The sequence below is a fragment of the Danio rerio genome, chromosome 17 (genome assembly GCF_052040795.2).
Source record: "Danio rerio strain M-AB ecotype USA chromosome 17, GRCz13ab, whole genome shotgun sequence".
In the NCBI taxonomy this organism is placed as follows: domain Eukaryota; kingdom Metazoa; phylum Chordata; class Actinopteri; order Cypriniformes; family Danionidae; genus Danio; species Danio rerio.
Window position 1 is genome coordinate 5,262,699 of NC_141037.1, and position 25,764 is coordinate 5,288,462.

General features: G+C 38.5%; 1 protein-coding gene across 1 annotated transcript; it reads right to left on the bottom strand.

Annotated features, from left to right (window-relative positions):
- Nucleotides 1-1,178: 1,178 nt before the first annotated feature.
- On the bottom strand, nt 1,179-22,171 carry napba (N-ethylmaleimide-sensitive factor attachment protein, beta a). Its single transcript, NM_001020655.2, has 11 exons — nt 21,954-22,171; nt 21,428-21,507; nt 18,057-18,173; nt 17,072-17,118; nt 13,760-13,837; nt 13,613-13,668; nt 12,584-12,668; nt 10,885-10,989; nt 8,931-8,999; nt 5,887-5,937; nt 1,179-3,382 (listed from the first exon to the last, which is right to left on the bottom strand). The coding sequence occupies exons 1-11, from the start codon at nt 22,049-22,051 to the stop codon at nt 3,281-3,283; spliced, it is 888 nt and encodes a 295-aa protein (NP_001018491.2). The 5' UTR covers nt 22,052-22,171; the 3' UTR covers nt 1,179-3,280.
- Nucleotides 22,172-25,764: the final 3,593 nt, after the last annotated feature.

Consider the following 25,764-nt stretch of genomic DNA (forward strand, 5'->3'; position numbering starts at 1 on the left):
CTCCACATGCCACACACAAATACAGACGAGGTTTCCTCATGGTAAGGTAAAGGGAGAGAGGAAAATCCTTTGAATTTAATCCATATTAATGTAGTATACATTTTTATTTTCCCAAATGCAAGACAACCGCCTGGATTTTTGCAGAAACGTCTGATTTTGAGCAATTTAATTTGATTTTGAACATCTGAATTAGCAGTTTTACGTATTTTATGATTCATGACATGTTCTCTCTGCTTTTGAATTGCATTATGGGAACTTGAGCTTAATTTTCAACGAATTTTCACCTTGAAAAGTTGGAAAAAGTGACTTTTATAAACGTTTGTAATAGTTTAAAGTGCTATATTGTCTGTGTTGGTGTTGTATATTACGCTACTCACTTAAAACAGTTGGGTTAAATAGTAACCCAGCAGGTAAACCAATGATGGGTCATTTTGGCACCAACCTGCTGTTGAGTTATTTTAACCCAATTCAAGAATTCACACTTAGCTGATGTTTGATTATAAAGCTTGTTTGGCATGCTGTCCCAGGAGAGAGCCCTGAGCTCATAAGATCCTCGAGCCCGGGGTCAAGTCGCATGTTTTTGGATGGTGGGAGAAAACCGGGGAACCCAGGAGAAACCCACGTCTGCACAGGGAGAACGTGTAAATTCCGCACAGAAACATTAGCTGGCTTGGTAAGGACTAGAACCAGTGACGTTCTTGCTGTGAGGCAAAAGTGCTAACCACTGGGCCACTGTGCCACCCTTCTAGGAAAGCAGGAAGAGTAGGGGGGGGAAGGGAGGATTCTTCAAAACGAAGATGGCTGTTATATGAAGCTCAGGGTGTTTACAGTGGAATAGGAATCGTCTGATTGGTGAATCATAACTTGAATAATACGGGACCAGCTGCAAGCAACCATAAGCACGTGATCCTCTCAAAATTAGTTTATAAATACACTTCACTACATTGAGTTGTTAAGATTAACCCAACAATTTGGATTACAAAAATAACTAATTTGTTGGGTTATTTTGCCAAAAAGTGGCTTAACCACTATATAATAATTTATTATTATTATTATTATTATTATTATTATTATTATTATTATTGGGTTGATGTCTCCGCTTGGTCCTAAAGGTGAGAATGACGGCCGAATATCTTAAATATGTGTAACATTTCCTCCAAAAAAAAAAAAACTGTAAATATGGACATGTAGGTAGAGAAAGCGTTTTTATTCATATATAGATTGACTATGAGGCGCGCATTTGTATCATCAAATTAAGAGTTCTGGAAAAACGGATATAAAAAACACGCCACGGAGAGGCAGTTTGATTAAAAAAATAACAACAATTTTATCAACGCAATCTCACGGCAATTCGTAACTTTTTGATTTAGTGGCTAATTCAAACGATATAATTCAAAGAATTTAGTACGATTTGCTCATCCCCTAATGACGGTTGGGTTTAGGAGTGGGTTTTGGTGCCACACCTCCTTTTTAAAATCGTACAATTTTGTACGACTGAACACGTACGAATTCCTACGAATTAGCCACTAAACTGGCAAAACGTCAAATACTTAAGTTTTCTCGTGAGATCAGGCTGATTTTATCTCGTCAGACCCAGGGGCGGATTTTGTGATTTGGGGCCCTAAGCAATTCGAGTCAAAGGGTTCTGAAATGCACACTCTCTAATTTTATTTAATATTTATTTATATTCATGTTTTTTTTATATCACTCAATTTTCTTATGGACATTTCAAATTTATGCAAGCTCTACATTTTAAATGATTTGTTTTCTTAAAATGAATTTACAGCTAAAAATAATACATATATAATTTAAAAAATAAATTTGATTGCTGGACTGCCCCATGATGGATATTTTATTTTGTAATATTATTATTACATAAAATGACATTATTATTATAATAATATTATATTTGATTGTATATTAAATAATATTAAATTACATTAAAATTGTATTTGTTTAACTCTCACCATACAAAATATGTTAGAAAATGATGTTATATATAGTTTATAGGTATAATTTATACTTCTAGACATTTATTAGGGGCCTAAGCGGCCGCTTCATTTGCTTATTGGTTAAATCCGCCCCTGGTTAGACCTTAAATAAACTTTAGAATGCAAAAACAACATTACTTACGCATTTAATACAACTGTTCTGTGTCAGGTAAATCAGTTGACTGTTGAAATTCTACATGTTTGACCCAACTGGTTGAGTTATTAAATAAATAACCAAACAAAGGCTAAAATTAACCCAGCAAAGCACCAAATATTTAACCCAACTGTTCAGGTTACTAATAAAAAACCCAATAAAGGTTACAAATAACCCCAAAAAAGCCAATAGTATCTGGATGCAGCCTTTATGATGCAAGCTGAAATTGCATTGCTCAGAGATGCAATGTCAAACACAATGCACTCAATGGAGCTAGTGACGTCACTGTGAGGGTTAGGGTTAGGGGTGGTGTAAGGTGAGCACATTAAAAAGCATTGGATGCAGCTCAGATTGCATCTGCACCAAGTCTGCAGCCAATGCAACCAATGATTTGGTCACACTTTACAATAAGGTTCATTAGTTAATGTTAATTAATGCATTTACTAACATGAACAAACAATGAACAATACATTTACTACTGTATTTGTTCATGTTCGCTAACGTTAGTTAATGAAAATACAGTTGTTCATTGTTAGCTCATGTTAACTCATGGTGCATTAACTAATGTTAACCAGCATGGACTTGGAAGTTAATAATGCATCAGTAAATGTTTAATTAAGATTAATAAATGCTGTACATGTGATGTTCATGATTAGTTCATGTTAGTAAATGCATTAACTAATGAACCTTATTGTAAAGTGTTACCAATGATTTAATTAAATAACCCAAAAACAATTTAGTGTACAAAAGCCCTGTAATAAACTGCCAGTACATTTATTAGCCTGATATTTCACAAAGTTGTTTCTCTCTATATAATTTATTATACATTATATTATTTCAAACTACTAAAATGTCAATAAAAGTCACTTTGTTGAACTGTAGAGTTGAATTTTCAGCATCAAAAGTCGACAGAGCAGAGATCAACATCCCATAATGCAATTCACAACCGTCAATAAACAATTAACATCACAAAATACGGAAACTGTTCATTAACAGATCCTTTTTACAGTGTAGTATCACTACAGAACTGTTCAACCAGATTGTCACACACACACACACACACACACACACTCAAACATACGATACGGTAAGAAATTAAACTAGATATGAAGCCACAGTATTCGTCCAGGACGCCTCACTTCAGGTCTCCAGAATCTCCCTGGATGGTTTTCTTGATACGGAGCAACATGGTGGTCTGCCATTGGTCCAGACGAGAGATCGAGTCAAACTCCTTCACCTGGAAGAGTTAAACACATCAAAATGAGCAGAAATCTATGAGCATTTCTACTCTTTCGGCTTTATAATAGACCTGAGGTGATTACTAAACAAGTTCCTGTGAAATTACAATAACGTTTTTTAGATGTTATCAGTATGTTAGCCTTAAAGTGCACACGAGATCAAAACCATATTGATTTTGTTAGCCCACATTACCACTTTTGTAGTCCTTGAAGGGTCATGAAACACCAAAACACATTTTTTTTGAGCTGCTGACAGTCGTATACGTGTCCCACACTGCTAAAAACACTATTAGGACACCTATATTTCACTAAAAAGTGGAAATTGGTTGTTTTTGTGTTATTTCGAGCAGATTCGTACTTCCGGTTTAAAACAAATTTTTTAAGCTGCGTCACGGCCATGAGATCTTAGCATGTATTCCAGCCAGTAGACTGGACGTCTGTACCTGGGAGTGCCTTATTACGTCTCTTGAGTGTTTTGCATTCATTCATGAGAAAGACTTGGTTCAAACCAATCAGCGCGCTCTATTGTGTATGCGGTGCAACTTCATTAATATGCATGATAGCTTCCAACACTGTTTTTACATGTACAGTAGTGATGGGAAGTTTGGATCATTTTACTGACTCGGATCTTTGAGTCTCATTCATCGAGATGAACGAATCTTTTTGCGAGTCATTTCGTTCATTTGGTTCAATTTACCAAAATATTATTAAAATGTAACGAACTGCTTCCAAACACATCTACAACTAGCCCGAAAGGTTGATCACATGACAAATAAGTCATAAATAGAATATAAGAAGGAGAAAATAATAATTCAATGTTTACCTGCTCTTTTGTCTATGAAGGTATTGTTGTCTCTTTGCTCAGCTCACCTCTTCATGTCTTCAAATGTCAGTGGTTTGTTCACGTTACACTGACAGTCTCATATAATCTTAACCAGTGTACACAGTCTGAGCCGACAGGAGCCATGATGATTAGTTCACCGTTCAATTTTTTTTCCGGCTCTAAACGCATATGATTGGCCCGTGATGAACGAATGACTCAAACCCGATGGAGGACTCGAGAGGTGAACGCATCAATTATTTTTCCGGCTCTAAACGCATATGATTGGCTTCTGCCTTTCCGTGATGAATGACTCAAAAGACTTGAAATGAACGATACCACCTGCACAAATGTGCGCACTCACTGATGAACGAATCACTCCCTGAGAGGACTCGTAGTTTGCGAGTCATATTGAAGATTCGTTCAAAATGAACGAATCGTTCATGAACGACCCATCACTAATGTACAGTGTTCAGACATCAATGAGACGCCGCGTTGTGTTGCCAAGTGGGAGAACATGAATTGTGTGGACATCAGTGTTGCTTTTATAATTTGCAGCAGTGAAGGTTTTGTTTTCATTTTGCCGCTATGAGAGCGGGACTCAGGTGTGGATTACAGTGCACGCGATGCGCCATAGAAATACGTGTCTAAGGAACATTGTTTACCCGAGAGTTTTTCTCATCTGGAAATGGTGAAATCCGTATTTGCTGCTCGTGTCCTTTTAATAAAGACGCGGCTCTAGTTGGTGTTGATTGTCTTGTCTCTACAGATTTGGTAAGTGAGCGATCAGTGCTCTTTATTTGTTTATTCAGAGGCAAAGGTAGTTCATATCGTCAGCAGTACTCTTTCAGTGTTTGAAGACAGACCTTAGTCAAATAATTTTTAAGTTAATAAAGTTTACAGTACGTTATTATCACTACAATATTATGGACTGAACAATCTACTGTAAATGATGCTCTCCGAGTGTAAACATGTAAACACCGCAATCAAACTTACCGTCGAAGAGGAATTTCACCGCATTTTGTAACAGGAATAACACACATGGCTTTCTGACGATATTTACCAAGTGCATCTAAGTTACGGAGAAATGCTGAGGTTTTTTTCTCTCATTCGCCTTGCGGTATCAAACATTGCATGAAAGATACACGCTTCCAGCAGTTCCTCGAATCAAATATCTCGTTTGTTATGAGGGGCATGCATGAAAATCCTGAATGAAAGAGCCAAACTGCAGTTAAAGTCCACCATTTAATAATTTGTCAAATAATTCGACTACTGATGTCCATGTAAACACAGTCACTGTCTTTCTCCTCTGCGTCTATGTTTGTTTTGCCTCTGTGAAAATCAGCGAGTGCCCAAACCGACACTCCCATTTTTATGCAAATTTTTTTCAGACCCTCCCTCTTTCCCTCCTCCGACACTCCCCCCTAAACAGAGCTAGACACGCCCACTTTCCTGACTTTTTCCAAAGTAGAGGTGTGAAAAAACCCTGCTGAATCAAGGGGGTTTCATGCCCCTTTAAAAAAAATGTAAATAACTTTTATCACAAGACACTTTTTCAACTTTTAAATAACCTTTAGTGCACTGGAAATGCTTCATGGATGTTTATTTTGTAAACAAGATATTAGTCTTATTTAAGAGTCTTGAGTATGATCATTTATTGACACAAAAAGGTTATAAACTTACAGCCTCGGTGAACGCCTCGCTGTTCTGTTCCTCATGAGCCTCCAATAGTTTCTGTGCAGAAAGACCAAACACATAAAGACAAGCTGCACTTCCAGTTAAATCATCCTTAAAGTAATGTATTTCTGACTAGAAGAAGAAGCTTGCTGTCATGTTCACCAGCGATCGAGAACTACAAATCCCTTCATTTCGCTACACATACACCGGGTTTCACTTCCGCTGATCACACATGCCGCAGAATCTTGTCACTATTGATAGCTTGGACTATTTACACACCCTGCACCCATTTGTTGTTACTGAGTCGTTTGATTTTGTACAAACGTTAGAGGCCATGGTATTTAGCCTCCTTGGGAGAGCAATTGACTCCCATGCGGAAGGATGCCAGTTCGATACTAGCTCGGAGCGGGTTGGGTGGCGTAGGAACGGCGGGGTTGCATTGGTGCTGTGACCCGGATGGGAGTGAGGTTTAGGGGGGTGAGTGTAGCGGAGGCCAGCTAGTGTGTGCTGTGCAGGTAAACCTCACTCCTCTGACCTCTAAAGGTACTCTGGCGACACACACTAGAGACCATGCTCTTTAGCCTCCTTGTTAGAGCAACCGACTCCCATGCAGAAGGTTGCCAGTTCGATACCAGCTCGGAGCGGGTTGGGTGGTGTAAGATCGGCAGGGTTACATTTACACATTAAAGTAATGAAGAGTGCTTGACTAGCCCATTGTTTTAATAGTATGTCAACAAAGTTTTTGTTTAAATAACAAATTTCTTCCTTATTGTACATGAAGGTCAATGCTGAAATTTGTTACAAAAGAAGATGAGGTGGAATGACCAGGGGCCTCATGTATCAATGCTGCGTACGCACAAAAACTTTGCGTACGCCAGGTTTCACGCTCAGAATCGCTCACGTTTGGATTTACTAACAATGAACTGAACGTGGGAATGTGCGCAGCTTCACGGCAGCTTTCTGGCTGGCGTACGCACATTTTTTGTGCGTGTCTGTTTTATTTCCATTGGCGACTCCTAGAGGCAGTTGTGTTAAATTCTTCTCTACAAAGTGTCTGAGCCTTGCAATGGTAGCTGTATGAGACGGGTTCATATAGTAGGTATGTAAGATTTCCATACCATACAGTTGACCAGCTAAACATTAAAGCACAATTTGCAGCGGTCGCCTGTTTTCCCAATGTAATCTGAGCTATTTACCACACGCACATTGCTATAAAGACACTATCTGAAGATGAGTTTGCATGCGTGAATCAGAAACATTTCCATTCAATAAATGTGCAAATAAAATATGATGCACAAACTTATTAATGATTCCTACTTGTCTTTCTCTTGATAAATAGTGGGCAAAATCTGATATGTAGCGGGGGAAAAAAGAAAGAATTCATTAAACGCTGGATTCGAGCCAAGTTTATGCTCGAACATGTCAGTACATGATCAAATGCTTTTTATGAGGTGCGCCACTGAGACTGCTAAGGGTACTGCAACATTTTTCAGTTATAAACCACACTATTTCTTTTTTAAATGCACTCAGTGCGATGTTCAGACCCAACTGTGTTGACCGCAGCAGCTAAACTCTCCCACTCTACTTTTTTTCTTTTGTTGTTAATTCCGGAGAACAAACTTGCAAATAACACCGCTTTTCTACCTTCGAAAGCAGCACTTCCAATTCACATTCTGTTCAAAGTTTCTCTTTTTGCTTGATTTTGCCGTTGCTTTTTCGTTGGGTTTTGCCATTAGCATAGTCATTAGCATATTCATACGGGGGAGGAGGCAGCGAGGGGTTTTGTGCTCGTGCATGTTGCGCTCAGTTTCACGTTCATTCAGATGTACAAAAGAATATGCGTGAGATTCGGCGTACGCAGTGTTTCATACATCTGAATTTTTTTCTGCGTACGCACATTTACAGCTTTGTGCGTACGCAATGTTTTAGTAAGATTTCCACGCAAGTCTTCGTACATGAGGCCCCAGCACTGCTCCAGAGGCACCAGCAGCTGCACAGGTACAGACAGAGGCTGCAGTACTGAGGACCATCCATCTCTATAGGTACAGAGAGCGTTTATTCCTTACCTTTTGTAAATGTTTGAAATTAGGAATGTTTCTGCAGAAGACATGTCAGTGTTTATTTTGATGTAAACTTATTTTGTAATGTAATTATGTGAACTTTTAAAGAGTAGATTTGAGTGCTCAAATGTATATTTAAGTATATAAATAAATAAATACCTGTTTAATTACATATGTTTGTGTTTTTTTTTTGTTCCTCTTTGGGGGCCTCACAGTAAAATTTTGCATAGGGCACCCTTTTGGCCAGCAGAAGTCCTGCTTGATTTATTTATTATTGTTATTTGATACGTTGATTTTTGGATGACCCTTTCTTTTTCTGTTATCTAAACTCATCTGCTCACTACAATCACTCTCTTGCAAACTATTCTGAATTTCTGACTCTGAATTTCTGGAAAATGTTTTAAATAAAGACAAAAAAAAAAAGTCAAAATACTGTGGCATAAGTCATTTGTAGTTCATGTTTGACTTTAATTTCTGTAAATTAGGTTTAAGCAAACATGATTATTATGAGGGGTGAAGCAGTGGCGCAGTAGGTAGTGCTGTCGCCTCACAGCAAGAAAGTCGCTGGTTCGAGCCTCGGTTGGTGTTCTTCCTGCATTCGCGTGGGTTTCTCCGGGTGCTCTGGTTTCCCCCACAGTCCAAAGACATGCGGTACAGGTGAATTGGGTAGGCTAAATTGTCCGTAGTGTATGAGTGTGTGTGTGAATGAGTGTGTGGATGTTTCCCAGAGATGGGGTGCGGTTGGAAGGGCATCCGCTGCATAAAAACTTGCTGGTTAAGTTGGCGGTTCATTCCACTGTGGTGACCCCGGATTAATAAAGGGACTAAGCCGACAAGAAAATGATTGAATGAATGAATGATTATTATGAATGTTTAAGAATAGTAATTTTCTGCAGTAATCCAAACTGAATTATAAAATCCTATTGGTTTGTCACATCGTGGATGCTACAGTACATTCCTTTGAAATATAAAACACACAGGTGTACTTACTTTCAACAGCTTGCATTCTCTTGAGTCAGAGAAAGCTGGAAACATCCCTTCATACTTCTCAATTGCGAGCTGAAAGAAGAAAAACCGACACAGAAACCGACATAAAATATTTGTTAGATGAGCGATTTTATGTCTGGAGTAATTGATAAATTAATCATTTCTACATTGGTCTCGGTAAATTAAAATGTTTTCTGCATTAAAGCCACTTGGTGTTAGTGCAAAATAAGACAACTGCAAAATCAGACACTTTAAAGTCACCAAGAAACGGAAGTTAAGATTGTCCTGTGTTCCTCTATTGTGATAGGCGTCCACATGTGTCCCCCCAAATGATTGATAGCCACACCCTAAATGTCTGACAGCACCTACATGACTGATAGTCCCGCCCTACATTATTGATAGCCCCGCCCTAAAGGACTGATAGTTCCACCCTAAATGTCTGATAGCACCTTACTAAATGACACTGATAGCCCTACCTTACATGAATGATAGTCCCGCCCCACATTATTGATAGCCCCGCCCTAAAAGATTGATAGCTCCACCCTAAATGACACTGATAGCTCCACCCTAAATGGCACTGATAGTCCCACCTTAAATGGCTTACAGTTCTGTCCTAAGTGACTGATAGTTCCCCTCTAAATGACTGATAGTCCCGCCCTAAATGACTGATAGTCCCGCCCTAAATGACTGATAGTCCCACCCTAAATTACTGATAGTCCCGCCCTAAATTATTGATTGTCCCTCCCTAAATGGCTTACAGTTCTGTCCTAAGTGACCGATAGTTCCCCTCTAAATGACTGATAGTCCCACCCTAAATTACTGATAGTCCCGCCCTAAATTACTGATAGTACCGCCCTAAATTACTGATAGTCCCGCCCTAAAGTACTGATAGTCCCGCCCTAAAGTACTGATAGTCCCTTCCTAAACGACTTACAGTCCTGTCCTAAATGACTGATAGTTCCCTTCTAAATGACTGATAGTCCTACCTTAAAGGACTGATAGTCCCGCCCTAAATTATTGATAGTCACGTCCTAAATTACACTGACAGCCCCTCCCTAGATGACTAATAGCCCCGCCCTAAATTACTGAAAGTCCCGCCCTAAATGACTGATAGTCCCTCCCTAAATGTCTGATAGCACCTTCCTAAACGACACTGATAGCCCTACCTTACATTAATGATAGTCCCGCCCTACATTATTGATAGCCCCGCCCTAAAGGACTGATAGCTCCACCCTAAATGACTGATAGTCCCAACCTAAATAACTGATAGTCCCTTCCTAAATGACTTAAAGTCCTGTCCTAAATGACTGATTGTTCCCCTCTAAATGATTGATAGCCCCACTCTACATGACTGATAGTTCCCTTCTAAATGACTGATGGTCCTACCCTAAAGGACTGATAGTCCTACCCTAAATAACTGACAGTCCCGCTCTAAATTACTGATAGTCCCGCCATAAATGACTGATAGTCCCGTCCCAAATTACACTGATAGCCCCTCCCTGGATGGCTGAGAGCACAGCCCTAATTCACTGATAGGGCCCTCTTAACTGATGTTATGCCCTAGATGACTAATAGCCCCCCTAAACTACTGAAAGTCCTGCCCTAAATGACTGATAGTCCCTCCCTTAAATGACTTACCGTCCTGTCCTAAATGACTGATAGTCCCTCCCTTAAATGACTTACAGTCCTGTTCTAAATGACTGATAGTTCCCTTCTAAATGACTGATAGTACCCTCCCTAAAGGACGGAGAGCCCCACCCTAAATAACTGATAGTCCCGCCCTAAATTACTGATAGTCCCGCCCTGAATGACTGATAGTCCCGTCCTAAATTACACGAATAGCCCCACCCTAGATGGCTGAGAGCCCAGCCCTAATTGACTGATAGCGCCCCCTTAAATGACACTGATATTGTACAATACAATACAATCTAAAAAACCACTAGTTAAAATGCCAGACCTTTGCGTTTAATTCGTCCACGATGAAGTGGCACAGAGCTGCTTTCCAAAAGTACTCTTTAGCGTTGTATTTCAGCAGAGGATTATCCATTGTGTTGGATGCAACCTGAATGAGAAGAGAGCAGAAGATTTTACTGTCACTGTCATTTCATGCATTCAGTTTCCAGTCTCTGGTTTATCAGGGGTTGCCACAGCAGAATGAACCGGCATATGTTTTACACAGTGGATGCATTTACAGCTGCAACCCGGTACTGGGAAACATGCTTACATTCTTACATTCACACACAATTATACACTACGGCCAATTTAGTTTACCCAATTCACCTTTGGGCTGTAGGGGAAAGCAAAGCACCCGAAGAAACCCACGCCAACACGGGGAAAACATGCAAACTCCACACAGAAATACCAAGACTCTAACCAGCGACCTTCTTGCAGTAAACCACTGAGCCACCGTGCCGCCCATGCAAAAAATGTAAATGTGCTGAAATTAAGTTAAGATTAAGTTAAAAATTAAGTTAAACATTGCTAAATCTAATTTGCTTAAATTCACCCCATATTAATTGTTTGCAACCACTCACCTTAAAAGATTTAGTAAATCCAGTGAATCATTTTTTTCAGTGCAGGAAAGAAATATCCTGCAATTTCATTTAGCTTATCTGGATTTGCTAAAAGGCGACACAGTGGCGCAATATGTAGTGCTGTCGCCTTACAGCAAAGTCACATGTTCGAGCCTCGGCTGGGTCAGTTGGCATTTCTTTGTGGAGTTTGCATGTTCTCCCCGCGTTCGCATAAGTTTCTTCCGGCTTCTCCGGTTTCCCCCACATGTCCAAAGACATGCGGTACAGGTGAATTGGGTAGGCTAAATAGTCTGACGTGTATGAGTGTGAATGAGTGTGTATGAGTGTTCCCACTGATGCGTTGCAGGCTTGCAGCTGGAAGGGCATCCGCTGGGTAAAACATATGCTGGATAAGTTGGCGGTTCATTCCGCTGTGGTGACCCCTGATAAATAAAAGGACTAAGCCGATATATGAATGAATGAATGGATTTACTAAAATAACAAAAACTAAAAATAACTAATTAATTTTAGAAAATACAACAAAACTAAATTAATTTAAAAATATTATAACACAATAAATAGAATTCTAACAGTTTTAAAATAAAAGAGACAAAACTAAAATCACAATTCATACTATTAATTAGACCTAATAGTATTTAATTCATTCGTTCATTTTCTTTTCGGCTCAGTACCTTTATTCATCAGGGGTCACCACAGCGGAATGAACCGCCAACTATTCCAGCACATGTTTTAAACAGTGGATGGCATTCCAGCTGCAACCCAGTACAGGGAAACACCCATACACACACACTCATACACTACGGCCAATTTAGTATACTCAATTCACCTGTAGCAAATGGACTGTAGGGGAAACCGGAGCACCCAGAGGAAACCCACGGCAACACGGGGAGAACATGCAAACTCCACACAGAAATGCCAACTGACCCAGTCAGGACTCAAACCAGCGACCTTCTTGCTGTGAGGTGACAGTGCTAACCACTGAGCCACCGTGTCGCCTCCAAACAGTATTTTAAATACACAACAAAACCTAATTCGATAATAACAATAGGCTTTTATTTGCATCTGAATTTCCTTATAAAAAATAAATGGCTAAGTTTAAGACAAGACTTGTGCGTCTCTGACCTGCTCAAAGATCTCGATGGCTTTGGGGTATTGTTCCAGCTGAGCGCTGTACGAGCCCACCTTCAGCAGACACTTATTAGCAGAGCTTAATGAGAAAACAGAAGGCAATACAAATGAGCACACAATTTAAAATGAGCATATGGCTCACAACCAGAGAAAATGGAAGATAGACATACAGTTGAAGTCAGAATTATTAGCCTCCCTTTGATTTATTTTTTAAATGTTTCCCAAAGGATGTTTAACAGAGCAAGGAAATATTCACAGTGTGTCTGATAATATTTCAAGAGTTCACACTTAGCTGATGATTGATTGTAAAGCTTGTTTGGCATGCTGTCCCGGGAGAGAGCCCTGAGCTCATAAGATCCTTGAGCCTGGGGCTCCCTCCCGTTTGCAAGGCGAGAGGGGAGTTTGAGCTCAGGTAGATCTCGAGAAGTCCCCTGCTGTAGTAGCTAATGAACAGATAGTGATTGCTCTTAAGAGATAACTACTTACTAGGAGCATGCCTATTGTTCCCATTTGTATTAGTCAATTAATTTAAGTTGCATATGTTTGGATGGTGGGAGGAGACCGGGAAACCCGGGGGAAACCCACGTGTGCACAGGGAGAAGGTGTAAACTCCTCACAGAAACATTAGCTGGCTTGGTAAGGACTAGAACCAGTGACGTTCTTGCTGTGAGGCAACAGTGCTAACCACTGGGCCACTGTGCCACCCTTCTAGGAAAGCAGGAGGAGTAGGGGGGGAAGGGGGGATTCTTCAAAACGAAGATGGCTGTTATATGAAGCTCAGGGTGTTTATAGTGGAATAGAAATCGTCTGATTGGTGAATTATAAATTGAATAACGTAAGCAATCATAAGCATGTGATCCTCTCGAAATTAGTTTATAAATAAACTTCACTTTAAGAGATATAAGAGAAAGTCTTATGATCTGCAGAGTGTATGATTCTTAATATTAATAAACCCATTCAAATGTCTTTTTTGTGCTCCAGGCTCACATTTATGATAGGGTAAAGCAGAATATAAACACAAACCTGTTTGACTCTTCACCTTTATAGTAGTCTGCGGCCTGTTCGAAATGAGCAATGGCCTACAACACAATCAAAACATTCATGATGGTTACAATAATACTCAGCAGCATTTTTGGAAAAGTATCACCTCATATAAGTTTAAAGGCAAACCTTTTCAATATCCACTAGCTCGGATTCATAGATCTCCGCAATAGTCATGTGATGCTTTGCAGCGATGGTGAACCTTCCCTGTCAATCACATGAAGCACGAGAGAAAAACATTATGTCAACAAGTCATGACAGCAGATCTTCATATGTTGCTTTAATTTATTTTTATCAGTTAATCAAGTTATTTTTAGTCAGAATAAAACCGATTAACTGTTAATCGAAGGATGCGTTTTAACCAATGAATGGTATCAGCTAAATAATTGAAAAATATTTTAAAAATGTTAAGTTTGGATGCATAAATGTGCAACACATATTTGTTAACTTGTGGGAAAGTAATACGTGCAACCACACGTGCCTACACTGTCAAAAATAAAGGTATACGATTTGTCCCTGGGGTGGTACCTTTTCGAACGGTACAAATTTGTACCTAAATGGTCCATATTAATACCTCAAGGGTGCATATTAGTACCTACAAATTTTAAGAGGAACACTTTTGCAATTTTTAGGTACTAACATGTACTCATGAGGTATTAATATGGACCTTTTAGGTACAAATTTGTACTTTTCGAAAAGGTACCACCCCTGGGACAGATTGCGTACGTGTATTTCTGACAGTGTACAGACGTATTTTGCCAAAGAAGCAAAATGAAAGAAGAATATTGCTAGTCACAGTTTGACACAGACGAGTTAATGCCAAACAGGCGCTGATGCTCATTGCTTCTGTCCTGGATCTGCGTACAATTGGAGAAAGAAGCTGCAAAACTAAACTTTCTGAAATGTGCTCTGCTTTGGAAACAAGCTGGCCACAAGTCGGAGCGTCTGGGGTTTCTCTCCATCAGAATGCGATTCGCACCGCTCATAAGCACAACAAATAGCTTATAGTTCTGATTATTTAGTGTACAACCAACAAACCAACCTTTTTGTCCATTTGGAAAATTACAGTAATAGTTCTTACATAATACCCATTTTTAAAATAGCCTATATCAGTGGTTCTCAAACTGTGGTACGTGTACCACTAGTGGTACGCGGGCTAACGTCTAGTGGTACGTGGAGGAATCACTGAGTAATGAATTTAATTTGCACAATAGCATCAATGTGATCAGCATTGGCTGTAATCCTACAATCAAACCGCTGTGCATAAAATGTTTACTTTCGTGCATCGCATAATCAGCTGCTAAAAAATCAATTCAATTGGCGCAGAACTAGAGAAAGAGGTGCGTGGTGCTTGGAAAGCAGATACTCGCTAGAGCAGTTGTCTCAAACCCTCGGGACACAGACCATCACCGGTTTATAGGTCAATTGGTACCAGGTCGCATAAAAAATCATGAATTATTTCCGTTTTATTTATAATCTGAGTCTGAACGATCATTTATTGGAAAAAAACTTTTATTTTGAAATATGACCAATTTCTCTTGTTACATCTCAGTCACTTGAGTGCCAAAATTTAACCAACTGATTAGCAAGATGATTACTGCAGCACAACGCGCATGTATATTCCAGGCGTGCCGAGTTGAAAACGTCTTTTCAGAATGCTGCACGGCGAGTCACGTGACAAGAACCGACTGATATGCTACTTTGTTTTAATACCGGTGATTATGGTGGTACATGGAGTGACAATTTTTTTCTGAGGTGGTACTTTGTAAAAATAGTTTGAGAACCACTGGCCTATATGATCTACGAATCAAACAAATTCAGAGCTTTGTTGATTTTTGCATGAAGATAACTCCACACTAAACTGAAGCTTTCATTTCACAGCTTATTAAACATGTATGCAAATTAATGCAATATCATATGTAAACAACAAAATTGTTAAACGCTATTGACCTTATTCTTCAATGCTGAAGTGCGCTTGTTTTCGCGATTGTTATAGAACTTTCGATTCAGTCGCCTATGGGGGAAATGACTAGGAATAATAAACGGCAGAAAACGGTCCGACTACTTACTCTACAAACAAGCGTTTGCATGATTATACAGACAAAAGCAGAATCATATACTAATCAAATATCAGTTTTTGTTCTTCCGTCAAATAAAAATATCAGGCTACCTCAAATCAATCGCTCCAGGGAAAACATGCAATTAATTAATGCTCTGTTGTTATTCTTATATCACAAACCTGTCAACATTTTTAAAAGAAGTCATTAGTTTAAGAATTATGTCTTGAGCATGTGGTTTTACCTTTGTTTCCTCTTTCACTCGCGGTTCAATTGTTGAATACTTGTTAAGTGTCGGCTACTATTTACCTTATTCTCTGTGTACGAGCGGGCGCAGCCATTTGAATCATTTTGGTCCGAGAATTCCGGTCTCATTCACTTCCCTTCATTTTTGGACATTAAAAACGGCTCGTTTTGCTGCTTGGTGTTGCACACATATATGATTGGACAAGTAGCCTATGTCGGTTATTGAAACAGATTCAGTCAGTGTTTTCGTTTTGTTATCATTCATTTATTCATTCATTTTCTTGTCGGCTTCGTCCCTTTATTAATCGGGGGTCGCCACAGCGGAATGAATCGCCAACTTATCCAGCAAGTTTTTACGCAGCGGATGCCCTTCCAGCCGCAACCCATCTCTGGGAAACATACACATAAACATTCATACACAAAATCATACACTACGGACAATTTAGCCTACCCAATTCACCTGTACTGCATATCTTTGGACTGTGGGGGAAACTGGAGCACCCGGAGGAAACCCACGCAGGGAGAACATGCAAACTCCACAAAGAAACACCAACTGAGCCGAGGCTCGAACCAGCGACCCAGCGACCCTCTTGCTGTAAGGCGACAGCACTACCTACTGCGCTACATTTGTAATTTAAGTGAAAAATACATGTATCTAGGGCAGGACTATTTATTTAATTCTTTTTATTTAGTTTATTCTGTTTTCCTATGCTGTTGGAAACACTGCGACTGCCTGAAGATGTTCTGTTGTTAATATGTTTTGTAGGCTAGGCTGTTGTTTAGTATTTTAAAACGCAATGTTCAATGTGTCACACAAAATAGACACGTCAATTAATTTTTAAAATTAAATAATAATTTAATCTTAATCTGACCAGTTAACGGGAAATATTCAGTTAATGATTTATTGTTATCGGTTGGCAAAATAGACCAAAATAAGTCCATCCCATCCTTGATTGAAATAAATTGACTAGGAAAATTCATTTGATTCTACTCAATGTAAACTACTTTACATTACTTGTGTAATTTTTATACAGTGTTTGTACTATTTACATGTTCAGTAAGATTAACACACCATAAAAAATGCATTCATTTTATGCATCAACAATATGTGTGTTTAAATAAAGATGCCAAGTCTTACCATGTCTGTATAGATATCGATGGCTGCGTTTAAACAGTTGATGGCCTCTGTGTGATTTATTCAAACAGAATGAAACAAAACGTCAGCAAGATATTTTCAAAAGAGTCGAGAGAAAGTCTCACGATACAGCACATACACTAACTGATAGAAGTCTTGTCGCCTTTCCAAGTTTTAGGAACAACAAATAATAACTTGAGTTCTAGTTGATCATTTGGTATCAGAAGTGGCTCATATGAAAGGCAAAAACCTCTAGATTACACTTACCAAAATAAAATGTGATCATGCCTTGATTTTTAATTATTTAATTAGGACAGTAAGCTCTGACTTTCACTTTACATCTCTGCAAAGACTCAAATCACTTATTAATAAAGTCATCTGGAATGGCAAAGAAAGCGTTCTTGCAGGACTCCCAGAGTTGCATTCATCTTCAATGCCAACTCCTTCATCTTACCCCAGACATGCTCAATAATGTTCATGTCTGGTGACTGGGCTGGCCAATCCTGGAGCACCTTGACCTGCTTTCAGTAGCTTTGCTGTGGAGGCTGAAGTATGAGAAGGAGCGCTATCCTGCTGAAGAATTTGCCCACTTCTGTGGTTTGTAATGTAATGGGCAGCACAAATGTCTTGATACCTCAGGCTGTTGATGTTACCATCCACTCTGCAGATCTCTCACACTGAATGCAACCCCAAACCATGATTTTTCCTTCACCAAACTTGACTGATTTCTGTAAGAATTATGGGTCCATGCGGGTTCCAGTAGGTCTTCTGCAGTATTTGTGATGATTGGGATGCAGCTCAACAGATGATTCATCAGAGAAATCCACCTTCTGCCACTTCTCCAAATGATCAACTAGAAGTCAAGTTATTATTTGTTGCTCTTAAACTGGGATTGACGACAACAATACAACCAATAGCACATTAATAAAAGATGAAAATTGCTGTTATTTTCTTCAATATTGATTAAAGTATTAATTATTGCCCCCACCTTGAGGATCTGCTTTCTTATAAGCATTTCCAGCATCAACAAAGCTGGTGGCCGAGTCCAGTTTATTCTGCATCTGCATGTGAAGTCTTGCCGCTTGGCAGAAAGCATTGCCCGCAGCTAAAACAACCAACAAATCAGTGTTTAAGTTACTGACAGTAATGAGAATAACTCATCTAGAGCAGGACAAAAGCTTAAAATACATAAAATACATCAATTATGACAAGTCTACAGCAGCTTGAGCTACGAATAAAGGGATAGTTCACCTCAAAATGGAAATGTGGTCACACTTTATTTTGATGGTCCATTTTTTAAATTTAAGTTACATTGCATCTACATGCAAACTTATTCTTATTTAAGAGTTCACACTTAGATATTGCTTGATGATATTAGCAGCTTTGACATGCTCTCCTGGGAGAGAACCCTAAGCTTGGAGATAATCAGCCCAGGGCTCCCGCCTGGTCGATAGAGCATGTAAGGGGAGTACGAGATGAGGTGGTTCTTGGGAGTTCCCTGTAGTAAAGAAGGAAAGTGGGAGAAGGGGTGGATGGGGGGTTTCTTCAGAAAAAAAAGATAAGGGTGTAATTTTTTGCTAGGCTACTGTAACCCCACCGGTCCTACGCCACCCAACCCACTCCGGGGTGTCAACTTTTTTTGGTAGTAATTTGGTAATACAAGCTTCAGTGAATCAAATTTATGAATGTATTTAAATTCCATCCGATTTATTGATAAAATGTATACGTTTTCAGTGTTTTGAGGGATATTTTGTGACTATTTACGAGGTTGCTGTAGGTCCAACTATAAAATTATGGGCTCTATTTTGACGGTCCATGCGCAGAGCGCAAAATGCAGGGCGCAAACGCTTTCAGGGCATGTCAGAACACATTTTTGCTAACTTAAGGACGGGAAAATCCACTTTGCGCCATGGCGCATGGTCTAAAAGGGTTGAGTTTATTTTCTTAATGAGTTATAGGTGTGTTTTGAGAATAAACCAATTAGAGTCTCATCTCCAATTCCCTTTAAGAGTCAGCTGCGTCGCACCAAGAGCGCATTCGCTATTTACAGGACGCAAAGTAAGTCTAAGTGAAAATCTGAACATTTCACCAGCAAACAGTTAACAGTTAACAGCTTTTTTTAACAGAAAACTGTTAAACAGAGCATCTACTGCATGAGAATGAGAGATAATGGATCACTTTCACTTTCGCTCTTGGATAGGGAAACCTTTATGCACAGACATCAATCAGTCTATAAATAATTAATTGCGTTTGTTAAGAGCAAATATTCGTTTCAAAACTATTTCTAAATTCAGTTCTAATTTCCAGCAAATTAATAATTGAACAATAATAACGAAGTGTGTTCAAAAACCTGAGTTATATCCTAAAACACATGCTGTGCCCCATATGGTCTAAAACCTGACAGGTGGGCAAATCTAAGCTTGTTTTTAATAAAACAAATATAAATATGGATATAATAAATAATACTGCTAATAATAATAACATTATACAAAAGCAAATTGTTATGAATGAACTGAAAAAGCCTTCCGAGATGAAGAAGACATAAAAGCAGTGATTTTTCATATTTATGTAGTTTTTTTTAGTCTGCATGCAGATGAAAACACGTATCTTACAAGAAACTTGTTTTGTATTGAATTTAATTGAATTGAATTTTATTTGACAGATTAAAAAGTATCCCATACACTTTGTTATAAAAACTGTTGAGGATAAAAACACAATATAGCCCTGGGCTTATTTCCATTGTGGTCCTCTGTTGAATAAAACAATGTATGGCTTTAAAATACCAATGATGCATAAAACAAACAGTCGCCACAGCGGTATGAACAGTCAACTTATCCAGCATATGTTCTACACAGCTAATGGCCTTCCAGCCGCAACCCTATTCACACTCAAGTCACATATAAAACAAAATATCCTCGTCCATCATGCAAACTAATTATCCTCATCAAACAACCATCTTTTGATAGCTTTTTTGAACAACCTTAAATCTTTTATTTCCTTGATTGATTTTAGTAGTTTGTTCTACATGATTGCACTTGTATATAAAACATATTTTTCCCCACTAAATTTCTAAATTTAAATAAACAAATATTAAAATCCCAACCCCTAGTACAGTATGAGTGCTGTTGCTTCACCATTTGAAAATAGATTGAAAATAGAACCACATTATTAAATATTTTACGTACGATTCCCAGTTTTAAAAAACACACTTTATTACTAACAGTTAACATACCTAATTCATTAAAAGATTTGTTGTGTAAATGTGCTCTAGGATAAATTTTTAAAATTATTCGTACTAATTTATTTTGTGTCTTTTGCAATTTTTCCTTCATACTCTGTGAGCAGCTACTGTACCAAAATGATGTAACATAATCAAAATGGGGTTGAATTAAAGCTCCTGCCAACAATTTTAAAGAATGAACATCCAACAGATCAGCTTGCAAATACTTAAGATGTCTATCGGCGCTCTAGAACTGCCAGTTTTAGATTGTTGAATTATATTTTGCCTAGCATTGATTGGCGCAATTTTGCATGCACAATGTTATGAACTGTTACAGGGGGGTCAAATGTATATTTTTAATTTACATTTTTTAATTATTAATAATTAAGGTATACAGTTGAAGTCAGAATTATTAGCCCCCCTTTTATTTATTTATTTTTTTTTTTATATATATTTCCCAAAGTTTAACAGAGCAAGGAAATTTTCACAGTATGTCTGATAATATTTTTTTCTTCTGGAGAAAGTCTTATTTGCTTTATTTCGGCTAGAATAAAAGCAGATTTAATTTTTTTAAAGCAATTTTAAGGTCAAAATTATTAGCCCCTTTAAGCTATATATGTTTTAATAGTCTACAGAACAAACCATCATTATACAATAACTTGCCTAATTACCCTAACCTGCCTAGTTAACCTAATTAACCTAGTTAAGCCTTTAAATGTCACTTTAAGCTGTATAGAAGTGTCTAGAAGAATATCTAGTCAAATATTATTTACTGTCATCATGGCAAAGATAAAATAAATCAGTTATTAGAGATGAGTTATAAAAACTATTATGTTTAGAAATGTGTTGACAAAATCTGCTCTCCGTTAAAGAGAAATTGGGTAAAAATAAACAGGGGGCTAATAATTCTGACTACAACTGTAGATCAGAGATCAGGGAAAGCTATTTACTAAAGGGCTGAGCGCCCACTCATCTTGTTTTGATGTCCTTCAGGGGGGGGATCAAGCGTTAATTAGGTGGTCAATCCCCCTTTAACTCCCCAGTATTTCACACCCTGGTCACCACAGAGGAATGAACCGCCAATATTATGCATTATGTGAAATAATCAGCCACTTTGCATGTAAACATGAAATGCATACCACTCCAGTTTTTGGCCATCTTGAACATGTTGGCAGCTCTGGCATACATTTCGCATGCATCCTCCACCTTATGATTCCCCCTATAAAACATCACAAATCTTCAAATCAACAGCCATTTCGAAAGCAACGTGTTATAACGCGTCGTAGCCTGTCTAATGCAGCTCTATTATAGCATTGCGTGTCGCATCATGGAAATATTTGACATTGGACTGTCAAACGCGGAGGCATAAACATTCAGTCGACTCATTTTACACATCGCACATAATGAAAAACGGACGAATAAGAATGCATTCACAAGATATAGGTAGGTTATGCATGCTTTAAATGAGAATACTTTAGGATATTATACAATATACAGTATACAACGCGGATGGATACACGTTCATTTTCATACATCGCATATAGCCTAATAAAGAACCGACGAATAATAAGAATGCATTGACAAGATGTTAGGCTCTATTTGAAATGACTACAGGACATTGGACGTCTTATGAATGTCAGATCGTGACCAAAATCGCTGTCTCACCCGAACATCCCTCCGAGAAATGAACCCGAGGATTTGACTTTTTTGTCCGCCTCCGCCATCAGCTGCATGGCCTCCTTCTCTTTGCCGGAATTGTCCATGATTGCGTGTAAAGGATCGGTAAAGGCCCCGGGTTTGTTGATATAGAGTGCGGTTTAATGCAGAATCATGAAGGATGTGAATCTCCTCCTCCTCCTCCTGCTGCTGCTGCTGCTGTCGGGTGATGCTGATGCTGCGCGTTCATGAGCGAGAAACTGCGACACTCTTTGGCTGAGAGGCGAAGCCACGCCCACTTATTATCATACGCAGAGCTGGGAAAGAAATGCATTGATGAATACACGTTCATAATATTAGAATTATAATGAAAAATCAAAGTGTCTGTTGTCATCAACTTATTCATCGATTTGTGTAAGTAGATTAAATTAAAACACCATTTTTTAAATACTGCAGAGACATAAATCTCTTTATTCTGCAGCATTTATGTATAACCTACGTCAAACTTTAGTTTTATTCATGTGTATGGAGGAGTTTACAACGGGATATTCATACATATAGGCTAGTTTATAGACAGTGGCGCCCCCAGAAAATATTCTTAAGGGTGGCCAGATGAGGCCACACCAAATCTTGGGGTGACACACACACACACACACACACACACACACACATACACACACAAATTCAGTGTTAGTGTTATTTTTATTTTTATTTTTTAGTAAACTAAATACTGTTGTTTTAATTAATTTAATTAACTGATCTGTAAACAGGGGCGGACTGGCCATCTGGCAATTCTGGCAAATGCCAGAAGGGCCGGACCATTTTTTAAATGTGGGCCGGTCAGCTATTTTTTTATTTTTTTATTTTTTAATATGTATTGTTTTCACATGCAGGCAGCTTTTATCTCTTGCAAGATGTGAGTATTATGATGATAATGATGATGATGATGATGATGATAATAGTAATAATAATAATAAATGTTAAGCATTGGCCCAATCAACAATGACCGGCTGGTTTCGAGATGGGCTGACCCAAAATCTGGCTAGAATGTCAAAAAAAAAAAAGTAAAACTCTGCCGAAATGCATAAAATTAACAGAAATAGTCTCGAAAGAGGGCAGCGGAGGGGCGCAAGAAGGATGCTTTTTCAAGCCTCGGCTGGGTTAGTTGGTGTTTCTGTGTGGAGTTTGCATGTTCGCGTGGGTTTCCTCCTGGTTTCCCTCACAAGTCCAAACATGTGCTGTAGGTGAATTGGGTAGGCTTAATTGTCCATAGTGCATGTATGTGAATGTGTGTGTATAGGGGTTTCACAGTGCGTTGCACTTTGGAGGGCATCTGCTGCGTAAAACATATGGTGGACAAGTTGGCGGTTCATTCCGCTGTGGTGATCCCAGATTAATAAAGGGACTAAGCAAAGAAAATGAATGAATGATCACATATATAAATTTGTTTTTGTTCCTGTCACATACATTAAATGTTTAAATATCTATTACATACAGTATATGGTGATATTATTTCACCATCTGTACACCAAAATAAGTAGTGAATGTGCGTGTCCGTGCATGGGGCTGTGTCGGTGTAGTAATGTGGGCTGGTGTGGCTACAGTGCCAGGGCTGATTTTTAGTCCCAGTCCGCCCCTGTCTGTAAATATTTCATCATTCGTTCATTTTCTTGTCGACTTAGTCCGGGGTCGCCACAGCAGATTGAACCGCCAACTTATCCAGCACATTTTTACGCAGCGGATGCCCTTCCAGCCGAAACCCATCTGGGAATTAAATATTTCAATTATTACCAAATATTATCACTATATATTATTACTAAAAATAATTATGATAACTTAATTAATAACAATCTGAACAAAAGGCATTACTGTATACACACACTTACTATACAGACCCTGATAATATAGTTTATCCATATTTCTTTTTGAGCAACAATATTATCAATACAGCGTCTTCTATCAATGTGCCCTAAAAAACTATTGAATTTTTTGGCCTTTGTAAGTCAACCAGCCAGAAAACTGAGGTGCTAAACAATTCTAAAAAGCTGATTTGAAAATGCATTTATTTATTTATTTGGTTTTAAATTGGACAAAACACAATGCTTTTGCGCCATGTGCTTCAGACTTGCACCTGGTTGGTTAAAATGGTTAAAATAGAGCCCCTTTTGTTATAAAATGTGTTTTCATTTATTTATTTTCTTGTCGGCTCAATCCCTTTATTAATACGGGGTCGCCACAGCAGAATGAACCGCCAACTTATCCAGCAAGTTTTTACGCACCGGATGCCCTTCCAGCCACAACCCATCTCTGGGAAACATCCACACATACACACCCACTCGCATGTCTTTGGACTGTGGGGGAAACCGGAGCACCCACACTCTCAGAAAAAAAGGTACAATGAGGGTACAATTTTGTTCCTAGAGGGAACAAAATATAAAATTGTACCTTTAAAGGTCCCATATTGGTCCTTAGGGTACAATTTTGTACCCAAATGGGCTATAAAGGTACAAATGTCCAGATTTAGGTTTGAAAGGTACATTTTTGTACCTTTTATAGCACATTTGGATACAAAATTGTACCGTAAAGGACCAATTTGGCACCTTTAAAGGTACAATTATATATTTTGTTTCCCTATAGGAACAAAATTGTACCCTCAGCTCATGATAAGATCAAGACACTATATAACACTAATTTAAATGTATTAATACTTAATATTAATACTAAAATACATAATTTAAAAATATAATAAATAAATAAATTGATTGAATTAAATATTTTAATAATAAATAAAAAAAAATTCATGTATTTAAATTACATTTTTTCGCAAAAATGTTAATAATTTAATTTATAATTGAATGTAATTTTAATCATTAAAAACATAAATACTGGTCTTTGCTTACTGTTTAAGACCCTATAGTTTATGGGATGTAGAATAAGAACTATGCAGAGTGACAGCATCTTCATACAGGTGGTGATGTTGCTGTCTCTTTAAGAATTTGGCTTGTTGAGACCTTATAGTAGTGTTTGTTACTGAGGCGGTCGGTAGAGTATGCTGGCTGTTTACACAGAACTTCGCACGCTCTTCAAAGGAAAGTCTATTTTGGAGTCCACACTTTTCAGGTAAGAATGTATTAAAGATATATTTTCAGTCTCATTTTTACATGTGAAGTCGTGTTCTGTTGATTTTGTCTGACTCTCGGGTCTCGGCTTTCCCCCGCTTTAAGTGCTCCGGGCTGGCCTGCAGGATGGAGTTTGCTAAGATGTCTGCAGCTTATTAAAGAAGTTAATACAATGTGATATCGAAGTCACCGAGGGACATAACATTATAGACGGTGAGTACTAACGTTATATGCTGTTAGTTTTCTCGGTGTAAAAGTTCCCTTTATCGCCTACGTAACGTATTCGCGCCTTATATACGTTACGTTACGTTACTGCTTTATTAATAAGTGTTGCCACGGCGGAATATAATCGGAACCCAAATAGCAAAATACACTCGGGCCAGTTGCGGCGGCAGAAGCGAGCCGACGCTGCCGTATCCGTGCACCGAAATCGGGCCGTGAGTAATGTGCGGTGTGGCCCGGAGCTCGCGCGACTAAAGTCTTCATATACCTTGATATAAAACCTTTTGTTATTAATACTGGAAATTTGAAATTATCGATGATGTTTTATATTTTGAGGCCATTTTTCTAGCCACGGTTGACCGCTGAAATGTAATTTTAGAGGTTATATAAGTTACACCGCCATTTTGTGAAGAAAAATCACAATTTTGTCACCGGCAAAGCGACTGATTATGTAAACGTGGCTAGTTACAAACGTGGCG

Coding starts and splice junctions, on each gene's coding strand:
- napba (NM_001020655.2), bottom strand. CDS start 22,051: ATGGACAATTCCGGCAAAGAGAAGGAGGCCATGCAGCTGATGGCGGAG. Junction 18,174..21,427: donor GATGGCCAAAAACTGGAGTG/GTATGCATTTCA, acceptor TGGTTGTTTTAG/CTGCGGGCAATGCTTTCTGC. Junction 17,119..18,056: donor TAAGAAAGCAGATCCTCAAG/GTGGGGGCAATA, acceptor TAAATCACACAG/AGGCCATCAACTGTTTAAAC.